This window comes from Diplotaxodon limnothrissa, linkage group LG18, assembly GCF_057381915.1.
Source record: "Diplotaxodon limnothrissa isolate DT_005_m linkage group LG18, D_limnothrissa_male_GT1.1, whole genome shotgun sequence".
NCBI classification, from domain to species: domain Eukaryota; kingdom Metazoa; phylum Chordata; class Actinopteri; order Cichliformes; family Cichlidae; genus Diplotaxodon; species Diplotaxodon limnothrissa.
Window position 1 is genome coordinate 42,931,911 of NC_140613.1, and position 26,629 is coordinate 42,958,539.

The 26,629-nt window shown below is 45.1% G+C and overlaps 1 protein-coding gene across 2 annotated transcripts in view; it reads right to left on the reverse strand.

The window, feature by feature from the left end:
* LOC146614228 (cadherin-6-like) overlaps window positions 1-23,779 on the reverse strand; it is a 71,595-nt gene extending 47,816 nt beyond the window's left edge. For both annotated transcript variants that reach the window (XM_085378879.1, XM_085378880.1), the window contains exons 1-2: window positions 23,691-23,779; window positions 16,101-16,440 (exon numbers count right to left, since the gene is read on the reverse strand). In XM_085378879.1, the coding sequence (XP_085235005.1) occupies window positions 16,101-16,322 (222 nt within the window). In that variant the 5' untranslated portion in view covers window positions 16,323-16,440; window positions 23,691-23,779. The remainder of the gene's footprint in view (window positions 1-16,100; window positions 16,441-23,690) is intronic.
* Between the last annotated feature and the right edge of the window lie 2,850 nt (window positions 23,780-26,629).

Below are 26,629 nucleotides of genomic sequence, written 5' to 3' on the forward strand. Positions count from 1 at the left end.
CGAGAGGATGTGGAGGGTGAAGGTAACGGTGGTCCCCGTGGTAATCGGAGCACTAGGTGCGGTGACTCCCAAGCTAGGCGAGTGGCTCCAGCAGATCCCGGGAATAACATCGGAGATCTCTGTCCAGAAGAGCGCAGTCCTGGGAACAGCTAAGATACTGCAGGACGCTCAAGCTCCCAGGCCTCTGGTAGAGGACCCGAGCTTGAAGGATAAACCGCCCGCAGGGGCGTGCTGGATGTTTTTTTTAATATACACACACACACACACACACACACACACACACACACACACACACACACACACACACACACAAAATATTGGTCAGATTTATTTCACTTAAAATGATTTAAAAAATTGAAACCAGCGAATTAAACTGCAGTTTTAGCGACAAAAGAATGAACCTGGATGGAACTGGACATGTGCTGTTTGAGTTTGAGTCAAATGAAACCCATTTGATACCTTAACCTGCAACTTTTCCTGCTCTAACTTTTCTTCCTTGAATCAGGTTACAGTGCATCACCCCTTCACTCTCTGCCTGTGTCCTTTGTGCTGCTCCTCACCTTTTTTCTCTTGTTTCTTTGCCTTGGTTCTTTTGTTCTACCTGTCCTCCTGCCCTTAATTGTTCACTCTTCACACCACACAATATACATCTCCTCAGTTCCTTCTGTTCTTTCCTCGCTGTATGTCCTCCAGTCGTTCCCTCTCTCCTTTTGATCCTTGCTACCTTTTCTGTCCAGCAGTGTTCAGTCTGAGTCCATCTGTCAGTCTGCAGGGCTGCAACACCGCCATACTTTCACAAGCCGATAAAGCCTGCAGACATTTCAGCACAGCACATTTCCAGAGCAGAGTATGTGTTATGGACTCTGTGGTGTCCCACAGACATGAAAGATGCTGCAGTCTTTCATGTTTCTTCACAATCATCGTCGCTGTAACGATGCTACCATATTCATTAGATGTCACAAAACATTTTCTGCTTACTGTTATTTCTAACAGTGCCTGGCTTTCTCTATTGAATGTCTCTCTTAATTCTATGTTTGGGTTCATGGATGTCTCTGGATGAATGGAGCACTCACAAGTACAAAGCGCCAGGTGTTCGGATAGTGGGGGAATATTGGGATTTGGCTTCCGGACATGGAACTGGATTAGAATAGGATGTAGGCAGCCAAGTGCTGTTTGCTGTTTCACATGGACCAGGATGATGAAAGCATCATCAGAGTACATCTGTAGGTAAATCCACTACTGTGTAACTTCATATTAAAATAAATATTTAAATACATACATAAGTAAATAAATAAATAAATAGGTAAATGTCAGCACTCTTTGACATCAGAGATACAAAACATGAATTTCTGCATAACCATATTTTGGCTGTTTTACCCTCCTCCCTGTTCATCTGTATTTGAACCATATCCAAAGCACCCAGCAGGCCACCTGCAGGGAAGGCGGCACCACAGCGGGGCGTAAAAGTCTACTGACGCTGCCTTGGTCCTTGCTCGTTTATTTCCAAACTTATTTTGGTTTTGTGCTGTCAGACAGCAGCAGGCTTCATACAGAGCACCACAATACCTGCAGGCTACGAGCTACTGATCAAACAGCAAAGCTCCAACTGTCATCATGCACTGTGAGTTACCCTCACTGAAAGGCCTACAAGTTGTATTTGTTAAACAGAGCAGCCAGTTAGATGGCAAATCCCCATATAATCCTACTGTCTATGTACACGCTAAGTGAACTGTGAAAGTGCTGTGGTCCATTTTCCAAGCACAGTGTCACTGAGGCTGCTTTTAAATGAAGAGATGGTGTCGAACATTAGGCCTGGGGACCAGACTCAAAACCTCCACCTCCAAAGAAATGTCAGCAGGAGTCCGAACTGCAAAAGAAGCGTGTATTCTCTGAAAAGTGGTTACAGGAGGTGAGCTGGCTTCAAACAAATGATGAATGCACAGAGATGTGGTGCAGAATATGCTGTGAAAATCCCACTCTAGCAGACAAAAACACTGCCTTTTATATGTACGCAAACGCGCGTTGCAACTTCTTATCTGGTGCGCGTCTTTTATTTTGACAGCGAATGCGCACCTGCGGACCACTTATGTGCACCCCTGCTTATAACTATGACTCTTACAAGTGTGGTATGTATTGTCAACAAAGAGATACAATGGTCAACAAATCACATGCTCAGACATTCCGCTGCAATCCAAGAAAACTCAGGAATAAATTAGAAACAAAGTAACAGAGCTCTCTGTCTGGAAACCAGGGGCGGAGCGTGGGGGTGGCTTACTGGGCTTAAGCCCGGGTTGTTTTGTCAGAAGCCCGGGGTCTTTAGGAGTGTAATTTTTTCATAGTTAGATGCCTGTCTGACAACTGTATAAAACAAAAACTACACACAATATTCGAAGCACATAGTGCACACTGTGGGAATTTACGACTGTGCGTGAATCCCCCCTGATTGTCATGAATCGCCGTGCGGCAGGCAGGGGTAGGACCCAAAATGCAGGACTCACAGGCACGAGGGAATGAACTCAAAACTCAGCTTTATTCGCTGGCAGAACAAATATACAAACTGAACTGGGAAACCACAAACTAAGAACTCACAGAGAGACACAGGGAGATCCACACACGGCATGAGGGACGACGTCACACTGAACAGAGGGAGACGCAGACAGAAATACACAGAGGGTTAACGAGGGGAGTGGGAACACACGGGGAACACAGGTGACACTGATAATCATAACGAGACAGGGCGGGGTGAACTGAACACTGACGGGAGAGGTGAAACAGGAAGTACAGAGGAGAGAGAGCACGAGTAGAACACCAACGTAACGGGCAGGGGAGACACGGAATAAACACGAAAGGGGACGAGGGCTCATAAATACATAGAGGGCACACAGGGGGAAGAGAGCACGGGGAGAACTTAGACATAATGGGCAGGGGAAGCATGGAATAAAACATAAGGAGAGACGAGGGCTCACAGATACACAGAGGGGCACACAGGGAGACATGAAGGGCAAGGGATCAAAACTAGAAGCCATAGAATAAGTCACACACAAGTACAATAATACGAAAATCACAAAGAACTAAAAACGCTGGGTCAGGAGACCCAGGACCGTGACAGTACCCCCCCCTCAAGGGCTGGCTCCAGACAGCCCAAACACAGAAAAACAAAACCAAACAGAAAACAACCCAGGGCGGGCGGCGGGGGCCCAGGACGGAGGGCTCGGAACAGAAAACAAAAGAGCACAGCAAACACCGGAGCCCAAGAAAATAACTCAAACACAGAGCAGTTCAGGAGGCCGGCCGTGCGCAAGGCAACGGCGGAGACGTGGAAACAGTTCAGGAGGCCGGCCGTGCGCAAGGCAACGGCGGAGACGTGGAAACAGTTCAGGAGGCCGGCCGTGCGCAAGGCAACGGCGGCGGTGAAGGAGACGACGGAGCAGTTCAGGAGGCCGACCGCGCGGGAGGCGGCGGCGACGATGACAGCCCTGGTCCGGGGGCCGACCGTGCGGAAGGCGACGGCGGCCACTCAGGCGATGAAGGCGGTCCGGGGGCCGGCCGCGCGGAAGGCAGCGGCGGCGGCTCCCCAGTGTCAGGCGTACTGGCCGAGGCCCGGTGGGCACAGGACCAGTCGAGACGGGACCAGGCGAAGCACAGGCTGAGGCTGCAGCAGACGAAGGCTCTGAGGAGGCTGCAGCAGACGAAGGCTCTGAGGCCGGGCCAGGCGGAGCTGCAGAGGCTGAGGCCGGGCCAGGCGGAGCTGCAGAGGCTGAGGCCGGACCAGGCGGAGCTGCAGAGGCTGAGGCCGGGCCGGGCGAGGTTGCAGAGGCTGAGGCCGGGCCGGGCGAGGTTGCAGAGGCTGAGGCCGGGCCGGGCGAGGTTGCAGAGGCTGAGGCCGGGCCGGGCGAGGTTGCAGAGGCTGGCCCAGGCGTAGCAGAAGCACAGGCAGAGGCTGGCCCAGGCGTAGCAGAAGCACAGGCGGATGTAGCCGGGCCAGGCGATGACGAGGCGGTCGCAGATGGCGGCTGGACAGGCTCCTCGGGCCCTCCAGCTGATGCGGCGTGAGGCTGAACGGGCCCCTCGGACCCTCCAGCGGAGACAGGAGGCTGAACGGGCCCCTCGGACCCTCCAGCGGAGACAGGAGGCTGAACGGGCCCCTCGGACCCTCCAGCGGAGACAGGAGGCTGAACGGGCCCCTCGGACCCTCCAGCGGAGACAGGAGGCTGAACGGGCCCCTCGGACCCTCCAGCGGAGACAGGAGGCTGAACGGGCCCCTCGGACCCTCCAGCGGAGACGAGGAGGTGCTGGCCGGGCTTACTGGAACCCCCAGCGGACGAGGTAGATGGCGGCGTGGGAGCCACGGAGTCCTGGATGAGCTCATCCGAGCTTCCAGCAGGAGCTGATGTAGAGCCAGAGAGGATAGGGACCCCGGGCTCAATGTTAGGCTGGCTAAAAAACCGCACTGCTACGGGGAACTGGGCCAAAGGTTCAGGTGCGAGCTGAGCTGCTGGACACACGGGGACCTGAGCTGCTGGACACACGGGGACCTGAGCTGCTGGACACACGGGGACCTGAGCTGCTGGACACACGGGGACCTGAGCTGCTGGACACACGGGGACCTGAGCTGCTGGACACACGGGGACCTGAGCTGCTAACGGTGGAGAAGTAAATGACTGCACAGGGGACTGAACTGATGTCTGTAGTAACGGTGGTGGTGAGAGTGGAGTAGGTGGTGGAGTTAATGACTTCACAGGGGAATGAACTAGAGGTAGTGACGGTTGTGGTGCTGGTGGTTGAGTGGGTGACTGTGCTAAAGGAGGCTGCACTGGGGACAGCAGGGCTGCAGGAGACTGCACTGGGGACACTGGAGACTGCACTGGGGACACTGGAGACTGCACTGGGGACACTGGAGACTGCACTGGGGACACTGGAGACTGCAGTGATGGTTGTAGTGGAGGTGTAACGGGTGAAGGAGTGGCTGAAGTGGCTGTGGGTCGGACGGCTAGTGGCTCAGCTACAGGGTATGGTAACGGCAGGGCTATGGGTTGAATGACTGACTGAGTAGCAGCCTGAGTGGCTGGGTGTAGTGACGGTTGTGGTGGAAGAGAAACAGGTGGTAGTGTGGATGATGGAGCTAAGGGCGACTGAGTGGCAGACCGAACTGATGACTGAAGCGATGGTAGAGGTGAAAATGGAGCGTGTGGTGGAGTTAATGGCTGAGCTAGCGGGGACACAGGAGACTGAGCTGCGGGTGGCGGCGAGGGAGCTAACTGAGCTGCGGGTGGCGGCGAGGGAGCTAACTGAGCTGCGGGTGGCGGCGAGGGAGCTAACTGAGCTGCGGGTGGCGGCGAGGGAGCTAACTGAGCTGCGGGTGGCGGCGAGGGAGCTAACTGAGCTGGAAGTAGCAGCGAGGGAGCCGACGGAGCTTCTGGCAGCACAGAAGGTGAATTAGAAGGCCGAATGTCCGGCTGTGGGGTGGCGCGTCGGCGGCGTGAATGCCGTTTCTTTTTTGATGATGGCTCTGACGGGCCGAGCGGCTCCGCATCCGGCCCTTCAGGCAGGTGGGTAGTAGCAGCTGGGGGATGAAGGTGGAGCTCGTTGCGGATTAAGTCCTGTTCGAGTGGGTGGAGCGCACTGAGTAGCCAGGGAAGACCAGAGATTAAACGCTGTAGTTTGGTTTCCACGGCGCGGCGAAATTCCTTTCCCTCATGTTCGAGCCACAGATGCAGGAGTTTTTCCACGGAGTAGATAATGTCCAGACGCAGTTCTTCTGGTGGGTTGAGTGCTGCTGGGTCCATATCTGGTGACGTCGTACTGTCATGAATCGCCGTGCGGCAGGCAGGGGTAGGACCCAAAATGCAGGACTCACAGGCACGAGGGAATGAACTCAAAACTCAGCTTTATTCGCTGGCAGAACAAATATACAAACTGAACTGGGAAACCACAAACTAAGAACTCACAGAGAGACACAGGGAGATCCACACACGGCATGAGGGACGACGTCACACTGAACAGAGGGAGACGCAGACAGAAATACACAGAGGGTTAACGAGGGGAGTGGGAACACACGGGGAACACAGGTGACACTGATAATCATAACGAGACAGGGCGGGGTGAACTGAACACTGACGGGAGAGGTGAAACAGGAAGTACAGAGGAGAGAGAGCACGAGTAGAACACCAACGTAACGGGCAGGGGAGACACGGAATAAACACGAAAGGGGACGAGGGCTCATAAATACATAGAGGGCACACAGGGGGAAGAGAGCACGGGGAGAACTTAGACATAATGGGCAGGGGAAGCATGGAATAAAACATAAGGAGAGACGAGGGCTCACAGATACACAGAGGGGCACACAGGGAGACATGAAGGGCAAGGGATCAAAACTAGAAGCCATAGAATAAGTCACACACAAGTACAATAATACGAAAATCACAAAGAACTAAAAACGCTGGGTCAGGAGACCCAGGACCGTGACACTGATATTGGTATGATCCGAGCTCAGGCACTAAGCGACTGAGCGAGGGGGCGGGGCAGCTGCTGCCTGTGAGTGCGCTGTTGGAGAAACGGAGCCAGCCATACTAAGGAGAGCTTAAGTTTGACCAGGTACCAAAGCAAATCATTCGTACCATACAAATAATGTAAATATGACGGTGCATCACGAAAGATTGATATCAAACTGATCACTTGACCCATGTTACGTTACGTTACTTGCTCTTCAAGTGAATCAACAAATGGCGAAACTAAAAGCTGAACAAATGCTATTTTTTTTTTAGAGTCTTAGCTTACGTGTTCAAAGGAGCTTGCAAAGAAAAGCGTCTGGACTTCTTTAAGTTGCTTGAAGACGTTTCACCTCTCATCCGAGAAGCTTCTTCAGTTCTAAGGTCAAATGGTGGAGAGTCCCGGATATAAACCTAGTGGGAGTTTCCCCCCTCAGAGGGACAAAAGGACCCCCTGATGATCCTCTAATCACCTGAGCCAAGGTGTGAAACTGGGCGTGGGTCCCAATTAGGGCTGCTACAAACGATTATTTTGATAGTCGACTAGTCAGCGATTACTTTTGCGATCTGTCGACTAATCAGATCATCATCCATTGAACATAAACCATACAGCTTATTGCACCAGCAGCATCTGCTCTTATATAACTATCATTAGCTTACAGCTTTAAGTGTTTAAGGTATGTGCTAACTAACAATAAAGACAAGATGATAGTTTATTAAATTTTAATGAAATTTGCAGATTGTTTCGGTGGAGTTTAATAAACTCCTTGCTATCTAAAATATAACAGGACACCGGAGTAGATTCTCACACTTCTGATAATCAGCTGTCTGCTTGACGTTTATTCAGCTGTGTAAAAACTATAACTTTAATCTCATCCAAACAGATTTACTCAGGAACAAATAAAACACTGAAAAAAGCCAAACAACATTTTTAAGTTATCTAAGTGACTTATATATCATGTTTAACCTGAGTAGTGAAAGACGGCGGTGGGTTTGAAAATGATCTGCTGGGAGTCCGGTGTTCTCACGGCTCTAGTGAGCCTAGCCCCCGGCTAGCTATTGAGCTAGTGGGTAACAGATGCCTCCGAAAACGTCGGCGCGCTTTTGAAAATATGTGGTGTCTTGATAAACTGAGCAGATATTTGAGGTTTACACAGCTACATTCTCGCCTGAAAATATGTTAAACGTTTATTTTGTGACCCAGAAAGAATAATAAGAGTAATATTAAAACTAACTAGCTGCCGCCATTGTTGGAAACTAAGCAGGGCCGCGATGGGCCGCGCTATGAATTCTGGGACACAGTTTCTTCTTCTTTGGTGTTTAACGGCAGCTGGCATCCTTGAACATGCAGTGCTGCCATCTTCTGTTTCAGTCCATTATTACACTCTTAAATCTTACTACTTATTCCTGCGTCTTTTGTGATCTTACAAAGCTTCAAACGACGCGTCGACTATTAAATTAGTCGTCGACGTTTTTGATAGTCGACGTAATTGTGACTAGTCGACTAATCGTGGCAGCCCTAGTCCCAATCAGCCAGAGTTTCGGGTGTGCTCATTGTGAAACCTGGCCCCACCTTATCATGCGAATTCCTGAGGTCAGATGGCCCAGGATGTGAGTGGGCATTAAGGCGTCTGGGAAGGGATCTCAAAACTGGATTATAGATGGCAGAGAGTTGGTGTCGTAAACCCCCGCCTCTGTTCAAAGATGGTCGCTCACAGTGGACATAGATGGCTTCTTTCACTCCTCTTTCGAACCATCTGTCCTCTCTGATGGAGAGAGGACATCTGACCTGTCTAACATGTAAAGGCAACTCATTCCACAATTTTGGTGCTGCCACAGCAAACGCCCGATCCCCTCTGAGCTCACGATTAGTCCTGGGCACGCTCAGGAGGAGCTGGTCTGCCGACCTGAGGGACCGGGAAGGTATGTATGGATGAAGAAGCTCAGAGAGGTACAGAGGGGCAGCATTGGACAAACATTTAAAAACAAATAAAAGCAGCTTAAAATGGATCCTAAAAACTGCACGGGCAGCCAATGAAGTGAATATAAAACTGGGGTGATATGCTCGTATCTACGAGTGCCAGTTAAAATGCGTGCAGCAGCATTCTGGACTAACTGCAGTCGAAAAACAGAAGATCGACTCACCCCAAAATAAAGAGAATTACAGTAATCCAGCCGAACGGTTACAAAAGCGTGGATTACTGTTTCAAATTGCTGTCTCGTAAGAAAGTGCTTAATTTTGGCCAGTTGCCTCAGATGAAAGAAACTAGACCTTACAACCAACCCGATCTGGCTTTCAAGCTTAAGCTCAGGATCCATTTTAAAACCCAGATTAACAATCTCTGGTTTACAGAATGATTTCAGGGATTGCAAATCAACATACGGAACAGCAGTGGAGGCAGGTCTGAACACCATTACTTCAGTTTTAGAATCATTAAAACAAAGAAAGTTTAGCGCCAACCACGACTTGACGTCCTCCAGACATGTTTGTAAACGATTTACAGACGACCCATCTTTCTTTTTAAGAGGAACATAAATCTGGCAGTCATCTGCATAACAGTGAAACGAGAGTCTGTGTTTTCTAAAAATTGAGCCCAATGGAAGTAAATAAAGTGAAAACAGGATAGGGCCCAGAATGGAACCCTGTGGTACTCCATGAGACAACGGAGCTCGGGAGGACTCACAATTTCCTAAGCGAACTGAAAAGGTTCGGTTTGTTAAGTAAGACCTGAACCATTTCAGAGCCACACCTGTTATACCGACACACTGCTCCAAACGTGAGATTAAAATTTCATGGTCTACAGTGTCAAATGCAGCAGTTAAATCGAGTAAAATAAGAATGACACTTTCACCAGAATCACATGATAAAAATATATCATTAAAAATTCTTAAAAGTGCTATGCATTGCTTTAAAACCCATCCATCCATCAATTCGCTTCCACTTATCCTTTTCAGGGTCGCGGGGGCGCTGGAGCCTATCCCAGCTGTCCAGGGCGAGAGGCGGGGTACACCCTGGACAGGTCGCCAGTCTGTCGCAGGGCCAACACACAGGGACAGACAACCATTCGCACTCACATTCACTCCTAGTGGCAATTTGGATTTTCCAATTAACCTATCCCCACAAGCTGCATGTTTTTGGACGGTGGGAGGAAGCCGGAGTACCCGGAGAGAACCCACGCAAACACGGGGAGAACATGCAAACTCCACACAGAAAGACCCCGGCCTGATGTTGGAATTGAACTCAGGACCTTCTTGCTGTGCGGCAACAGTGCTAACCACCGTGCCACCGTGCTGCCTGCTTTAAAACCAGATTGAAAAATCTCCTGAACATTTTGTGCATTCAAGTATGAGATCAATTGGTCATATACAATTTTTTCCAAGACTTTAGATAAAAAGGGCAGCTTAGATATTGGTCTAAAGTTCTCAACAGCGTTTGTATCTAGCCCAGGTTTCTTAAGAAGTGGTTGCACAATTGCATCTTTGAAATTCTTTGGAACCACACCTGAAGTAAGGCTGCTATTTAAAATGGTTAAAATAGTTGGACCTATGGTAGAAAAAACTTCTTTCAGAAAAAGGGGAGGGATAGGATCATAAGGTGAGCCTACAGGCTTTAAATGATCCACCACCTCCTGTAGCTGAGCAAGAGTAACCGACTCAAACTGTTGAAAGACAGCTGAGCAAACTGGAAGATCAGAGGGGTCAGATGTGGGCAAAATAATCTGCGCCCTAGCCGAGGCTACCTTGTTTATAAAGAAGTGCAGAAACCTTTCACACATTTCAAGTGAAGGCTCAAAACTAAGAGCAGAGGGAGAGCTTAAAATAGTCTCAATTGACTTAAACAATATGTGTGGTTTCTGATAATTCACCATAATAATGTTTGCAAAGTGTTTCCGCTTTGCTTCTTTTATTGTAAGCTGATATAAGGCCCAGCACTCTCTTAAACTTTGTAAAGAGACCTGTAAGTTATGTTCTTTCCATCTCCGCTCAGCCCTACGACATTCACGCCTCGCAGCACGGGTTTCATCGTTCAACCAGGGTTCAAGCTTTGTCTTAGGATGCTTAATTTTTACAGGGGCGACAATATCCAAGACAGTCTGACAAGTGGTATGAAACCAAAAACTGAGTTCCTCTACGTATTGGAGTGTCTCAGGAATGGAGAACTGATTATAGTAGGTGGAGAACCATGCTGCCGTGGAAGAATTTAACAAACGAGATGTCTTTGCAGGGACAAGCCCCCTGAATTCATTTCTAGATAAAGAAATGTCAAACAGAAGCGGCATATGATCAGAGAAAACAGGATCGGAGACTTTCAGATTAAAAACAGGCAATGAGTGGGCTAAAACCAGATCGAGAGTGTGGCCACACTGTTGCGTGGGTGCAGACACACATCGAACTAAATTAAAAGAATCAGTAAGATTCAAAAAGTCTTTAACCATGGACTACATATGTACCGTAATTGTCGGGCTATAAGCCGCTACTTTTTGCACAAGCTTTGAACCCTGCGGCTTTTAGTCAGGTGCGGCTTTTCTATGGATTGTCCATGATTTTTGTGATATCGTAAGACGATTTGTTTTGTGTGTTCCGCTGTTGTACGGCACTACGTTGCCTGGCGGAAGGATCGGGGTTCAAGAGTGGTATGTTGGTCACATGTCCATCCACCAGGCAACGTAGTGCCGTACGAAGTAGCTCGAAAAACAAACTTCAAAGTAGCGGTACGCGTTCAGCGGGAAGCGTGGATGATGAGCGGCGATAAACTTGCGAAAAGCAAGTTATGCCCAACTCCACCGGTGGATTCTGACAGCGTGGAAAAGTGTGAAAACATCCACGATCACTAACGGATTTCTAAGGGCTGGACTGCTGCATGATGGAGAGGAGGACACCGCCACGGCCCTTCTGAGGGTGTTCGACACTGACAACGAGGATTTCTTTGGTTTTGTAAGTGACAACGAAGGAGAGAAGCGGAGAGTGGATGACGAAGCCACCCTGAGCCTGTTCGTATCCGACACTGGAGGAGAGGACTTTGGTGGTTTCAGTGGGCAGGAAGAAGAGAAAGATGGTGAATGACTGACTTTTCTTCTTGTTAAAGCTGTGTCACTGCACCTGAGCCTAAAAGGTAGTCCGGATCTATTTTTCTGGTGTGCTGTAGGTTATTGTTATGTACTACATGTGCAAATATGTACCCATAACTTGTTTTTCAAAATATTAATAAAAGTGATGTCTCCAAACAGCCATCTCTTTCCTGACAATTCCCTTTGTGCATATTCTCTTACATATGATAAGTCAACATTGAAACACCTGCGGCTTTTAGTCAGGTGCGGCTAATGTATGTACAAAACAGGATTTTCCCCTGATTTTAGCTTGTGCGGCTAATATTCAGGTGCGCTTTGTAGTCCGGGAAATACGGTAAATTAAAAGAATCAGTAAGATTCAAAAAGTCTTTAACCATGGGCTTATCTGGACAGCACACATGAATATTGAAATCCCCGACAATAAGAAAGGAGTCATATTTTATCGTGACTTCAGTTAGAAATGCAGCAAATTCCTTTATAAAGTCTTTACTGTATTTTGGGGCCCTGTATATTATTGTGCACCGTACAGGGGGAGAACAGGCTATTTCAAACAGTAACAGTTCAAAACTGGAAAAATAAAATTCCAATGAAACCTGCTTGCACTTGTAGCGATCTCTGAAGATAGTAGCTACTCCTCCACCTCGACCAGATCTGCGTGGGACATTAAAATAGCAGCAGTCCGAAGGCAAAAGTTCTGCAAAGGCGCTGGAATCAGCAGCAGTTATCCGCGTCTCAGTTAAGCAGAGAAAGTCCAAGTAGTGTGACAAAAAATATTGGATAAAATATTGGATAAAAGTCTTATTCGATACCGATCTGGCGTTTACCAGGCCAAATTTGGCCGGAGTTGAATAGTCACTAGACTTTGAAGCTCGCGCAACGTAACGCAGGTTTTGCATACTCACTCCGCGCCGCCGTGGACAAGGAGGCAGGGAGCGGCCGGGCGGGAACAGCCCAGAGCCAGCGAGCGGCACCAGACACTCATAGGACGGCCTACGAAGATGCCAGGGAAAAGGGGCGCGACAGGCAACGCCAGGGACAGCACAACCAAACGCCAGACAGGCCTTCAGTTTCACCAATCTCCCTTCACTAAAACTAAAACTTCCTTGCACAGATTCCATGTAGTTGGAAACTGAGCCCAACAATCGTCAGTCTGTGAGTACATTTTAAATGAAAGCTGTTGGCGTAATGATAACAGCAAATCCATATTTGCTTAGTATCAGGTTTTATGTTGTTAATACACCCAGACTATAGGGGGAGCTAGAGAGCTAGAGTGAGTTACCTCTGAGCGGACTGTGATGTGAAGTTTGTTTATATGTGAACCACAGTTCGATAAAATACCTTCTCTTCAAGTAACGGTGTCATTATTGAGAACCCACAACAACATAAAGAAACAAGACATGGTGTCAGGAGATGGACTTGAAGAAAGGTAGCGGACTAAAATATAGCAGTACTGAGGGATCTGCTCGAAATGTGACATTTGAGAGGCACAGATTCTTCACATGTGTACAGAAGACAGGGGAGACAATAGATCAGTATGTCACAGAGCTGCAGAACAGGAGTAAAACATGCGAATTTGGAGGACTGACAGACTCTTTGATAAAACACAGACTTGTGTGCGGGACTCCAGACAACGGTCTGAGAGAGAGGCTACTGAGAGAGGAAAATCTTGACCTGGAAAAAGCATTAACACTGTGCAGAGCAGCTGAAACAGTGAGGGCACAAGCTAAAGAACTGCTTAGTGACAGCTGCAGAGTGGATGCTGTCAATAAGAACACACACAGAGTCAATAAGGAGAGTGCTGCTGCTGAAATAAAAATGCAATTAAAGCCAGCAAACAGGGACAGAAAAGAAAAGACTTGTGGTCACTGCGGACTGCAACATCCTCCTAAAAAATGTCCAGCATATGGGAAGAGATGCAATAACTGTAACAAAAATAACCAGACAAATAACTAGACACTTCATCAGGATTTTGGCAACTGAAGCTGGACAAAGCAAGTTCAAAACTGTGCACGTTCAACAGCCCATTTGGCAGCAACAGATTACGGCGACTGCCATTCGGCATTGCTTCAGCACCTGAGGTGTATCACAAGACAATACACATGATCTATAAGCACCTAGAAGGAGTCGACGCGTCGATGGATGACATCATTGTGTGGGGAAGCACAAAAGCTGAACATGACATGAGACTGAGAAATATTCTTGAAGCAACCAGAAAAGCCAATCTGAAGCTGAACAAAGAGAAATGTCAGCTTGGGGCGAAGGAACTGACATTCATTGGAGATATCCTGAGCAGTGAAGGCATCAGATCAGATCCTCAAAAGGTGTCTGCAATTGAAAACATGCAGAGGCCGCAATGCAAGAAAGATGTGCAGAGATTTAATGGCATGATAAACTACATGGGAAAATTCGTACCCAATCTCTCAGAAACTGAGACAGCTAACTGAAAGGAGAATCGAATGGGAGTGGAATCATGAACACGAGAAAGCATGGCGTGCCTTGAAAAAGCGGCTTACAAAAGAACCAGTTCTGAAGTTTTATGATCCAATGAGACCTATTAAGATCTCATCAGATGCATCACAGAGTGGGCTTGGAGCTGTTCTTCTGCAGAAGTATGATGAGTGGCAGCCTGTTGCATATGCATCGCGATCCATGACAGACGCAAAGACAAGATATGCACAGATTGCTCAGCATAACATACGCCTGTGAGAGATTTCACCAGTTTGTGTCCGGGCAGGCCATCAGCGTTGAAACTGACCACAAGCCACTGATAGCATTGTTCCAAAAACCACTAAATGACTGTCCGCTGAGAATCCAAAGAATGATGATCCGGCTGCAACGTTACACGCTTAACGTGATGTACACACCTGGCAAGCTGATGTACACAGCTGACACATTATCCCGAGCTGTTGATCCGAATGAGCCAGCAAACACCAAGATGGATGATGCAAGAGCATATGTGAGCATGGTCGCAAGTGCACTTCCTGTTGCAGAAGGGAAGATGGAGCTCATCAGAACGGAGACAAGCAAAGATGGATCATTACAAGCACTGCGCAAAACCATCATAGATGGATGTCCCAGCTGTAAGCAACACTGCTCACCTGTTATTCAAGAGTATTGGAACTGCAGAGCAGAACTGTCTGTAGTGGATGATGTGATGTTCAAGGGAAGTAAAATTGTCATCCCAAAGAGCCTGCGAGGAGAGATGCTCAAAAAGATACACGCAGGGCATCTAGGCATGGAAAAATGTAAAAAGGAGAGCACGTGAGGTGATGTACTGGCCACGGATTAATCAGGATGTGACAAATGAAGTGTCGAACTGTTCAACATGTCTGACATATCAAGCAAGAAATCCTGCCGAGCCACTAAAGCCACACCCAGTGCGAGACCGACCATATCAGAAAGTGGGGGCTGACCTCTTTGTGTCTGGAGGAAAGGACTATATTGTGGTCACAGACTGCTACTCTTTGTATCCACAAGTATGTAGACTGCAAACGACAACAGCAGAGGCTGTAATCACTTCGATGAAAGCCGTATTTGCACGACATGGTGTGTCAAGTGAAGTGTTCACAGACAAAAGCATGCTAGTATACAACACAACGCCACTTGAGTGTGGTATGTCACCAGCACAGCTTCTTATGGGACGACGCCTGAGATCAAACCTGCCCATTCAGGATAATCTGCTTAAAACAAAGGAGGGAAACAGCGTGAAGAAGTTCAAGGAGCAACAGAAAGCAAAGCAGAAGTTCTATTATGACAGAGGAACTAAGAACTTACCTGAACTGCATGCTGGGGATCAAGTGAGACTCAAAGACAAATCCAACACATGGCACAGAAAGCGACAGTTCTAAAGGAAGATCAACCACGATCATACATCATTCAGACAGAAGATGGAGCTATGCTGAGAAGAAATCGCCGAGATCTTCTTAAGGGACCAGTAGTAGTGGAGCAGAGGTTGGAGGCTGCTGAACAACCCCAACACACACATGAGACACTATCACCTGAAACACCTACACATACACAAGAACAAACACTGAGAAGATCTGTAAGACAAGTGAAGCCACCTATGATCGACCAGATGTAATGTGTTGGCATGCTGTTTGGAAGATGATGTCATAGTATCTATGTAAGTTTCACTATGTTTGGTTACTAGTGTTGAACTGACCATGATTGTTGAAAACTAGTTGTGCTGTTAACATTAAATTGACAAATCCTGGTTTAACAAGTAAGAAAAACAAGAGACTGTTTAGGTTTGTGAAAGTAGCTATGTTATTTAATGTTATTGTTTTAAAAAAGGAAGACGCACTGACAGAGGCGAGGTGACACATGTGAACTACAGTTCGATAAAATACCTTCTCTTCAAGTAACAGTGTCATTATTGAGAACCCAGAACAACAATAAGAAACAACACAGTTGGTACAGTATCCCTGATACTGCACTGTGATCAGCTGTGGTAAATCATTATGCTTTCTGCTAATTAAGAGAATTTCATTTAATTTGGGAATATGTCATCCTGAGTGTACCTTAACGGAAGCACAGATCTTACCTTGCCAATATACTGGTAGTCAGAGCCTGTATACTCCTCCTGCAGGAAAAACTGGTTCCACATCCAGCCTCGCCTCACTCGTTTCAGCAACTTCTCTCCTCTGATGGCTGCTTCTATTCCCTCTCCATCTGCTATGTGTGTCCTCCGTCCATTTAAAGCCAGTGCATCATCAAGGGTCAGGCAAATACAGAGACAAACAATGCCCAGGATAATATTCCTCATCTTTGTGATGGAGATGTAGAAGTCACAAATGTTCTATCTTCCCAGCTGGCTCACTCCAAACTGGCAGATGGGTCTATCTGTCATAGTCCTTCCAGTTTTGACTGACAGTGGAAAGGATCTGTAAATAAGTAAATACAAACAAATGTCAATTCTGCATTTAATAACATTCATCCTGAGGGCAGTTCATCAACTTCTTGGCACTTTACGGCCCGATGTGGGAGTGCAGGATTTTGTTACACGAGCAGAAACAACAGAAACAAACGCTGTCTGCAGCTAACATTTTCAAACATAGGCGTGAAAGCAGAGTTCCTGTTATTCCAGCATGCACTGCACTCTCATTCACTACGCAGGGAAAATGCTGAGGTCACACGGTACTCTGCTCAATGCCTGTACACCCATAAGCCTTAGTTATGGCAAAAACACAGTTCTTAGTCACATATTGTGTTTTTCTTTCCAAGCTTTCACTTCCAGCAGGTGATCTGTGCAGTGACAACACTAAGTGTGAAATTAGTGCTTCATCTGAAAATAACTTCTGTCTGTAAACAGGATGCTCAGGTCTAATTATTGGTTTAAATTGACAAAAAGCCTTATAACCTATCCTTACATTTGACCTGAGAGGTGGCTCAAGACCTTTGCACAGCACTTTAACTATTTGAAATTGAAATGAATCAATCAAAAATCAGCCCATTTAACTGAATTTTACAGCATTCGGTTTGCTTTGGGAGTGTGGGATATTTAGCTCACTGCTCCTTGTACAACCGTCAAAATCATTGTTGGTAGGTGTGGGACTTCACCAAGGTTTTCCTATTTCACCAACTCTGTTCATTATTTGTACAGCCAAAATCAACTCATCATGTCTGATGAAGCTACCAAAACTACAATAACGTCGAGCTTGCACTGGGGTGATCAGCAGCAGAGTGCGAAGCCGCCGAGGTTCTTGGTCAGTTAAGGGTAAAGTGCCCTCTCCAGGTAAAGAAAGGTGGTTTGTTGGTGGTGGGGTCACCACCACGGCAGGTACCGTGGTTACAAGGAGCCATCAGGCTGAAGGAGGAGTCCTCTTGGGCTTAGCCCGTGGGATTTTGGAAGCAGCCAATAGGTACGGGCAGGCCAAGCAGAATGTGTCTTGGCCAGCGACTGAATTAGAAACTCGGGTGTGGGAGGAGTTTGGAGAGGCCATGGAAAACCCCTTTCAAACCGCCTCGAAGGGATTCTGGTAAAGTGTCAAGCAACTTAATAGGGGAAGGTGGTGCTCTACCCACACTGTGTATAGTGTGTGTGGAGTGCTGCTGACTTCACCTGAGGATGTCACGAGGTGGAAGGAATTCTTAGTGAAATATTTTAATCCCATGTTTTTCCCCCAAATCTGAGTCGTTTTGATACCTGATCTAAATATTTGAAAACAAAGTGAATGGTCCAAAAAGACAAACTCCTGTTCAAACGACCAAGTTTTTGGTTACATAATAAGTCCATTCTTTCCCCGGAGCATGAAAAGACTGCAGCAGACACAGACCTGCTCGTATGCACAGCAAACACACTGATGTGGATCTATGTAAGCAATCTGCAACTGTTGGCCTGATGCTGAAAAACATACTGAATATGCACACTCATATGTTTTAATATAAATAGTATATTTTACTTCACTTTTGATAGGGCTGTAGTATTTTGTACACTTAAAAACTGATTTGATAAAGCCATGCGCACTCATTGTCATGGTTGGCTGTGTGGCAGGCAGGCAGGAGTGGTGGACCCAAAATGCAGGACTCTTAGGAAACGAGGTTTCAACTGAAAATGCAGCTTTATTGCTGGAACAAAACTTCAACACAAAATAAAACTCACAAAAGCAAACAAAACTCTAAACTGAGGTGCAGGAGGACTGGAAATCATGAACACACAGCAAGTTGCGGGTACGACGCAACAGGGAGCACAGGAAAACACAGGGCTTAAATACACAGGGGAGTAATCAGGGAATGGGCAACAGGAGGGAGACACAGCTGGGAGAAATTAGGCTAACAAGACAGGAGAAAGGTAAAACTGAACACATTGACATGAGACATGAACTTTCAGAATAAAACAGGAAACTAACAGACACAGAGAACCAGAACGGACACTGAACTTGGCAGGCAGACTCACGAGCAGACACAGTGACACCATGGACAGACAGAGGGAACACAGGCAGAATAAACAAGAATATAGAAGAATATAAAGAAACACAAAACACCGAGTCCTCAGACTCAGGACCATGACGATCACGTTGAAGGATCTAGAAGGAACGCTTACACAGCAAATAGTCCACTGAAAGGAAATGTGCTTTTATCATTTATCAGGCCCCATCAGACCGATCGTCATCGGACTAATCCATGAATCACTGGTGTTGTGCGTTGGCCTTGCAGAGCTTAATTTGGATGATAATGTAACCACATCAGTTCTTGTGTTCAGCACTAGAGTGCAGCCCTGACAAGCAAGACTAGTTATCAGCTATTGTAATAACTCAGTGTTGATACAGTTGAACAGAGTCGTGTCAGGTAAAAATGTTTTCCTTTCCTGCACACTGAAAATGCTTTGAGACGACACCGCTGAACTGAACAAATTCAGCATTAAGTCATTAACTTTTAAATGTCCTGGTCACTGTTGCCCTCTCTCTGACGTCCTCTGCCTAATGCAGCCTCCATTTGTCCTATTAGGTTGCTACTATATGAATAAGCCTGAATTGAGCCTGGTGGAGAACACACACAGACTCATTGATTCTGACTGGACATCAGCCATTATTACACAGTGAAGAAACCTGGAGCTCTCAGGTTTTACCGCTCAAATGGATTTGCCCTCCTACATACACCAGAACGGACACTGAACTTGGCAGGCAGACTCACGAGCAGACACAGTGACACCATGGACAGACAGAGGGAACACAGGCAGAATAAACTATAAACTATAAACTATTCTAGTGTATGTAGGAGTGTGTACCAGTCACCGAGGGGTACGGCGCATGTGCAAACATCGAAGTCAAACTAACCAACAACCATCTATGACTTTATTCTTCTTCTAATATCTTCATTGCTTCTTGACTAAAAGAGAAAAGTTACAAATTCACAGCTTACCACACATAATCTCATCTCAATCTGGATATTCCAAATCAAGAGATGATGAAGAAGCCTGCATCTAAGTGATTAAAGTAACTGTTAGTGAATAGCAGCTTAACTGTGTGTGATGATCAAAGTAACAGTTACACTGGAATGTGCTTCCTCTTTCATCCAGAGGAGCTTTGAAACAGACAGGTTAGTGCTGGAGAAACATCATGTCACAGGGCTTAAATACACAAATGCCAGTGCAGAAAGTGAGTGCTATAAAAGGAGACAAATAATAAAGAAATTGCATTCAGATTACAAGAGGAGAAGCTAGTGGAGCCTTCCTGCCCACTATTACTCACATACTGCAGAAACAAGCAGCCAACATCCTCCTAAAAGCAGACTTCAAATAAACACTTTGGTTTTTAATTAGACAAGCACCAACGGGAATTTTTTTGTTACCCCCCAATAACAATTTTTTCTTAATTCTTTCTACAGATGATAACTGGCAGCATATATTACTAGTACAACAAAAGACCTGCAGTAACACCTGCAGTACATTACAGGATCTTCTCTGTCCTGTCTGGAAGCTTTTGCAATCAGAATTATGACTGTTTGCTTCTCCAGGATGAGTCTATAAATTCTTTGCAGGCTCCTCTTCTTCGTGTGTTTCTTTTACCTGTTTATTTATTCATTTCCATTTGTGTTATTTCAGTTATAACATTATATATGTTGCATGACTAAGTCTGAGCTGACAGGCAGGGGGGGAAAGGGATGGGGGAGAAAATATAATAAACGCACAGAGCACAACACAAACATACAGTACGAATTTATAGAGTAACCCCCCCCACACACACACACACACACACAAGGAAGGACAGGTCGCAGTACAGCCAGCAAAGCCACGTGAACGGCCCTACACACTGAATCTTCTCTCACTTACACAGTGGTAGGTGAAGAGCTTATTGGAAAAGTGTCCGCTACAGAGACTTCATCGAGATATTAGTCAAACCTTTAAATGACAAAGTCCATACAAATCAAACGTCAACCAGGCTCACAACGTGGGTCACACACACACACACACACACACACACACACACACACACACACACACACACACACACACACACACACACACACACACACACACACACACACACACACACACACACACACACACACACAAAAAAAACTGTCCTTGAGAGTATGAAGTATGAATAAACCATATATGCACCTTGAATTTAGACTCTTGATTGACAGATTTTTAAGGGGAACTTTTTTCTATGAGTTAATCCATCCATTCAGTTTAAACATCAGAACTAGGTACGGTTATGAGGAAACTAGAGAAGAACTCCCAGAATTCCAATCCTCATGGAACCATGCAGGGTGTTTTTTGGGTGGGGGGAGGGCTCCTTCAAGCTCGGGTCCTGAGGGTTCTGGCAGTGTTGTTCCTAGGTCTGCACTCTTCTGGAGAGATATCTCAGATGTTGTTCCTGGGATCTGCTGGAGCCACTCACCCAGTACTGGAGGTCACTGCCCCAGTTTTCAGGCCCCTCTTCTGTGGAACCAGCTTCCAGTTTGGATTCAGGAGACAGACACTATCTCTACTTTCAAGATTAGGCTTCAAACGTTCCTTTTTGCTAAAGCATATAGTTAGGGCTATAGTTACGGTTATCAGATAAATCAGCGGTCTCCATCCTTTTTTGTGCCACAGATCGGTGTAATGTCAGACAATATTTTCACGGACCAGCCTTTAAGGTGTGGCGGATAAACACAACAAAATAAAATGATACGAATGAGACAAAAACTGTGGTATTTTGTAAATATAATAATAAATTCACTGTGTAATTGTGTAATTTTATTAGCAGCGTCCTCCTGAAATGCACCAACAACATTGACAGTAACATCCTCCTCTCTGCCCCTTAATGCCCTCTGGTCGCTATGGTAACGCATAAATATTTCTTTCAAAATAAGACGCACAACTACAACATGGGAAAAGACCCAGGGAAACCGAGTTAACGATAAAAACCCTGAAAATCATAAATTTCAAGTCTCTCCCGGTACCAACGTGGGATTTATGGTGTAGATAGCTATGTTGCAAGGCAATGTAGAAAGTATGAGGTACAACCAGTCCGTGGGCCACTCTTGCTTGTGCCAGCTGCAGAGAAGAGCAAGGTTATAACATAGAAAGAGCTGAAGTGAAACCTGTTTTTTTTTATCGTTGAAGGTTTATTCAAGGCTCTTCCCGGTGAACTGTTGCTAACATTATTACCACATGATATGACAGAGGTAGGCTGAACAGCTTGCTCACATCTCCCCAAGATGCCAAACCAGAGGTCAAGAGGACAAGCTTTTCTTGTTACAAAACGGTTGTGGTATTCTGCTGTTATATTCAGGAGGTTGTGCAAAATGACAGTACAACACAGAATTTCATTGAGGAGCTGTACCTGATTCAAATCCTATTTTCACATCCGTAAAGGACAGAGAGCAGCATCCTTTTTTATTCTCTCTAATCTGGCTTTGATGAGCAGCAGTATTTGCAAACGCAGCATACTACACCCAGAGAGCTGTAATTGGAGGAGCTGTCAAGCAAGCCAAGAAGAAAGCTGATGTTGTCTTCAAACAACAGTTTACCAGCTCTCGTCCTGACAGATGCAGCTGAAAACCTGTCAGAGTAAAACTGTTCTGAATGCTCTCTGCAGTGTGTTAGAAGCTGCTGTTCCAGAGTTCTCTGGAGCAAACTGTTCTCGAGGTCTTGTACAACAAACACATTCACACTGAATACACTGAAGACGCTGAGTCAATGAATCAGCTTGAAAAGGGAGCATAGAAACACGCGCTCTATATCGAAAAGGGCTGATCAAGATGATTTTTGATCTACTCGATCATTAAATACCACTGTGACCCAAACCTGGCAACATGTTCAGTCTGAGAAAACACGCACATTTAGCATTGTCTTCTGTCCAAACGCTGATGGACTGGATCTTATATAGTGCTTTTCTAATCTATACAACTTGCCTCATTCACCCAATTAAACAAGCACTTTCTTTTTCCAAGTGCTTTTGATATAACGTCCACACTCATTCGTGCTCTGATGGATGCATCTGAGAGGTTAGTAACACAAACATCCACAGCAAATTAGCAAAGGAATAATATTGTATTCAGTGAGCGGGATAATCCAACTACTGTAATTAGATCCGAACTTTATCAGAGGAAGTAGTGATAGAGACTCTGCTACAGTCTGTGTAGGAGTTTCTGCCCTGAGAAACCACAATGACCGAAACAACGACTAACGCTACATCATTAACGTTGTAGTGTCTTTCAGAGATTATATATGGTATAATATATAATATACATAAGATAAGATAAGATAAGATAACCTTTATTAGTCCCACACGTGGGAAATTTGTTTTGTCACAGCAGGAAGTGGACAGTGCAAAAGTTATGACGCAAAAATTAGAATACAATAAGAATAAATACAGTACACAGCTGTACAGAATAGAATAAAATAATATACTATATACAGTAGAATAAAATAGAATAAAAATATACAATAAGATAAAAATAGAATACGAATGCTATATACAACTGAGTAAAAATACAACGATGCCAGAAAGGATTATTGCACTTAGTGTTATTGCACATGTGTGGATGTGTGTGCTTGTTCAGTTAAAGTCTTTGTTGTGGAGTCTGACAGCATATTATACTTCTAAGTTCACAGTCACTAAACATAAAGTTCAGCACACATTAACATAGATAATAACATCTTATAGATGCAGAAGCAGAAAACCAATTCTTAAACAAACTTCCAGAACCGTAAAGAACAATGTCAGAAGCATCTTCTTTTATTTCACTGTACCTGTCGGGTTTACCACTGCGCTGGTCTGTGACCCACACCTGTTTAATCCTATTAGTCTAACAATTCAAGATTATTTTTTTAAAGGTTTTTTACATTAGATATGAAATCTGTGGTCTAGCGTGGACACAGAGTCCACAGGAATAAAGCGGAGAATATATGAAACAAACGCGTTTTGTTGGTGTTTATTCAAACAGACGAAATAAAAGCTGCTGATGTTTACGGTCAGAATTTATCGTCACTGTTACCAAACAGCCAAACGGAGCGCGCGCGTGCCTGCTGCTCGCGGCTAAAGCCCAAATTAAATCACGCATCTTCTGCCAGCTTGTAAAGGGTCCACGCTCAGCCTGCTGTGGAAAAAACACCAAACTCAAAGTGTTCAAATAGACACGAACACCTCAGCTTTCCGTGTTGTCTCAACCTGTTGTAAAAAGACCCGGTGGCACTTACCGCTGTGTGCGGAGCGTTCAGAAGGACAGTGACTGTAACGGAAACGGAGTGCTGTTCCCCGCGTGTGCAGCGTCTCTCTGCGTGGAGGCTCTACCAACCCCACTCATCAGCTCAGCAAACTGAGGGTTTACAATATCTGCTGATTGGTCATTACAGTCCCGCGTGTGTACGCTCACGTGCACATGAACATGAGTTAACCAAGCAGCAGAAAACCATTTCATCCAGCCGTAATTTCACGGCCCGGTTTACCGCATTGTTACAACAAATCTGTCAAATCTGTGTTAATAAGAAGACTCACAGCCTGAAGGACGGCATTACTGAGAATTACTGAGCTGTGATACGTCTGCTGGTTTAAAAGATGTTATTGGGCCCCAAATCTACTCTGTAAAAACAACAACTGTAATTTAAGAGAATATCTCATATAAATGTACAGAATTTTTCTAAGTAAAATAAAAAGTAATTAAAAAATTGCGAAAAAAAAAATGGTACCTGTGAATAAACATGATTTTCACATTTTTATGGAAAATGTATTTATTTTTATACAAAAAAGACTAAAAATTATGGTTGCAAGATTAACATAATTTTACAGCTATTTTTATTTAAAAGATAAAACTTAACTTGTAGTTTTATGCTGTACATACATAAAATTGATACACTGGGTGTAAAATGACAGTAAAATAAGTTTCTGTAATTGGGTTTTTTCATTAGTTAATGGATATTTTGTGTAATTATAGACGTTGAATGGGGAAAATGGCATGAATGTTTTTATAATTATATCACATCTACAAGAATTAAGTTAAAAGGTATGACTGTGGTAATTAACAAAATTGGTAAAATTACAAAAAAATAATAAATTAGAAATGCATAATCTACATTAGTCTGAAGATTTCAACATATGATGCCTGCTTAAATAAACCAGATGCAGTAAGTATACACACGTTTCATGTAAACATTATCTGCAACCTTCTCTTTGGCTTTAACTCAAATAATAAAACATTTCAGTGACATAAAAAATGTAAATTTTAATCTTATGTACTGTACAGCCTATATATATTTAAGCCTATAATAAGCAAGTAGCCCAATAAGTATAAAAAGCAGACAATACTGCATATAGTAATAAAGGTGTCAGAGAGGAGGAGAGAGGAAGTCATCCACAACCGTCTGCACCCCCAGCCCATGGACCACTCGGAACTTAAAAGGCTGTAAAGCCAAATACCACGGTGTGATCCGGGCGTTGGCATCCTTCATGCAATGGAGCCACTGCAGCAGAGCGTGGTCCGAACAGAGGGTGAAGGGGAGGCCCAGGAGGTAATAGCTAAGGGAGTCTGACATCTGGATGGCTAGCCACTCGTTTTCCACGGTGCTGTACCTGGCCCCGTCAGGAATATAAGGAATATTTGAGGCTCTATGGGAGTTTGCTCTGCTTTGCTCAGCAAGAAGTCGGACTCATTCTTGGTGGGTGTTGTTCTATGCCAGGGCTGTCCTTATTAATAAATTCTGTTCATAGTTTTCAGGGCCAGAATTTTGAGGCATATCGTATTTAGGTGGCAAACTGGTGCCCTCAGAATCTCATCTGTACTCTGAGAATCTCAGAAGTGCTTTTGTTGGCTTCGTCAGGAGGCAGCCAACAAGCTGCTGCCCCACAAGGAGGAGTTTGTTCCTCCAAATACATTTCAGGAGGTAGTTTGGGAGAATGGGGTCTGGGCCTTTCTCCTTATTTGTGACTTGGCCCCAGATAAGGAGAAACATAGACAGACGGATAGAATGATGCTAAGAGCGGGATGCAAAATATACAAATTCTACAGAAGGTTCCACAGAAGCCCTGTAACAGACCAGTCTGTAAATGGGACAACATTAAAACTAGCATTAATAAAATGTATCAGAAAATCCCAGTGTTTGTTTTTTTGTTTCAGCTTTTATCTTTCAGCCCCACTTTTTTTTTTGCTACCAAAATCAAGAGGCACGACAGTGTTGTGCTTTCAGACTCACCACGTGAAAAACGTCTATGAGTTGTAAACTAATGAGGAACAAAGTAAGGAACTCTTCCATATCCGTTGGTCCATATAGTAACTGACAACCAAAACAACCACTTCAGGCCTGAGAAACACAATTTATGAAGTTTATCTTCAAACCATGTTCTTACTTAGATTTTAAAAAGCTTTAAAAATAATCACGTCCCATGTTCTTGAGACTTTTCACCGGGCACAAACGTTTTACACCAAAGTCCTGTTGTTTCTCTAATTTAAGGATTCTCTCAGGCTTAGATCCCCCTTAAATCAGTCACACCACTCTCACTGACTGCCTCTGGCTGTTTACAGCGCCCTGCCAAGTCAAAATGAAAATCTGGAGTCCTGACTAAACAAGGATAAAGAAAGAAAATTAACTTTTCATTTGGGTTTCATTTTCATTTTCCACAGCATGATGGTGTAGTCTCAGTAAATCTTCTTAAAAACTAAACTGAGATTTAAGAACCCTTTAGTATGCATGGATTGCTATTTTCTGTTGTATTCACCCTCCTTAGTAAGTAAAACTGGCTCTGTAGGAGCAGTGCAGCAAACGATGTGGCACAACTGTTAGAATTTGGAAAAGGGTGCAGAAAATAATTTGATTAAGACTGAAGCATCTTTTCCAGTTTATAAATTTAGCATTTGAATTTATTGTGAATCTGCCTGCTCATTTACCTTGTATTAAAAACCCTGATACTTCATTGCAGCAGTAGTAGTAGTTGGAAAAACGACACACACACCTTAAAGAGAGCCTTGTGCTTGCCCCAAATGGATACAGATAACAGCTAAACAGATGTGGAGTAATCATTGAGACAATAGGTGCCAGTGGACAGCACATTCTGATTTAGTTTCAGCCTCAGCTTTTGACTAAAGATCATTTAGTTTTTGTCATAATTTAGGCATTATTTTAGTTTTACTCGACTATATTTTAGT